This window comes from Phalaenopsis equestris, unplaced genomic scaffold (assembly GCF_001263595.1).
Source record: "Phalaenopsis equestris unplaced genomic scaffold, ASM126359v1 Scaffold000453, whole genome shotgun sequence".
Lineage (NCBI taxonomy): Eukaryota > Viridiplantae > Streptophyta > Magnoliopsida > Asparagales > Orchidaceae > Phalaenopsis > Phalaenopsis equestris.
Genome location: NW_018164894.1, coordinates 104,311 through 105,592, shown reverse-complemented (window position 1 = coordinate 105,592; position 1,282 = coordinate 104,311). Strand labels below are relative to the sequence as shown.

The 1,282-nt window shown below is 31.8% G+C and overlaps 1 protein-coding gene across 7 annotated transcripts in view; it reads left to right on the top strand.

Moving 5' to 3' along the window:
* LOC110027841 (tRNA (guanine(37)-N1)-methyltransferase 1) overlaps window positions 1-1,282 on the top strand; it is a 75,935-nt gene that overhangs the window by 901 nt on the left and 73,752 nt on the right. For all 7 annotated transcript variants that reach the window (XM_020729444.1, XM_020729446.1, XM_020729445.1 and 4 more), the window contains exon 3: window positions 444-541. In XM_020729444.1, coding sequence (XP_020585103.1) covers window positions 444-541 — 98 coding nt within the window. The remainder of the gene's footprint in view (window positions 1-443; window positions 542-1,282) is intronic.

Sequence of the window (1,282 nt, the reverse complement as noted above, 5' to 3'; positions counted from 1 at the left end):
GAATCATCCATATATATTAAAAAGTTTAATTGACTACATGGCTACAAAGATTTATAATCAATTAAAAGTATTAATTAAGAAAATAAAATAAAAATTAGTAAATTAGATTTAAATAATGTTTTAAATTTTGCCCTAATCCTTAACATCTTATGGCTACGTGATTAGGGTTGCCAAAACGACTCTTTGTTTGTGAACGGCTCGTGTTCGACTCGCTAAGCAAACGAGTCGAACATGAACACGCTTTCTGAGCTCGAAATATAAATGAGTCGAACACGAGCAGAGCCGACATGCTCATTTACACCCATAATTATCAGTAGTTGTTGGTTAAGTTGACTTAACTAGGTAAATTATTTGTTTAACTGGTAACTTTCATTAATTATTTTATAAGATTAATGAGATGTTAGACTTTATTTATATCTTGGTATTACTAATTTTTATTTCAGATATATGCTTGAAAGGCCTCGTATTAAACCCATTACTGAAGATTCAACGTCTGAGAAAAATCGTTTGGTTTTGCTATCTGAAATGATACAAAATTCCGGTATGTTTATTAGGCCTCTCATGTCTCTTGATTGTCAAGTGTTTTAAGTTGATCTAAATGCTTTGACTGATATCTGTTGTGGTGTCTGTACATCACATAGTTAGTTTTTTACTTTTTTTAGTCCCTTGATCAATGAATGTATGCATCTATACACTACTTCCAATGGAGAGAGAAGCTTTCTTCTTACAATCTCTTATTATTCATTTGTATTATTTTTTGGTAATGTAAGCTTTAAATTAGTTTTGATTGTGTCGAACAATTAAACACACCTTGGAATTTAGATAAAATGGCTTGGGTGTTGAAAAATGGAGAGAAAACAGGGGGGGGGGGTTGAAGAAGTTGAAGAAGTGATCCTTATAAAAAAAAAGCGAGGTCGGTCATTAGAGGAGTTGTGGACTGCATGCATATGTATATATGTATGTATGTGCGCGCGCGCGCACACACACACCCCACACACATACATATTTATATATATATATATATATGTATATATGTATGTATATATATGTATGTATATGTATATATGTATGTATCTATGTATGTATATGTATATATATGTATGTATATGTATATATGTATGTATCTATATATGTATATGTATCTATGTTTGAAGAAGTGATCCTTATAAAAAAAAAGTGAGGTCGGTCATTAGAGGAGTTATGGACTGCATGTATATGTATATATGTATGTATGCGCACGCGCGCGCGCACATACACACCCCACACACATACATATATATAT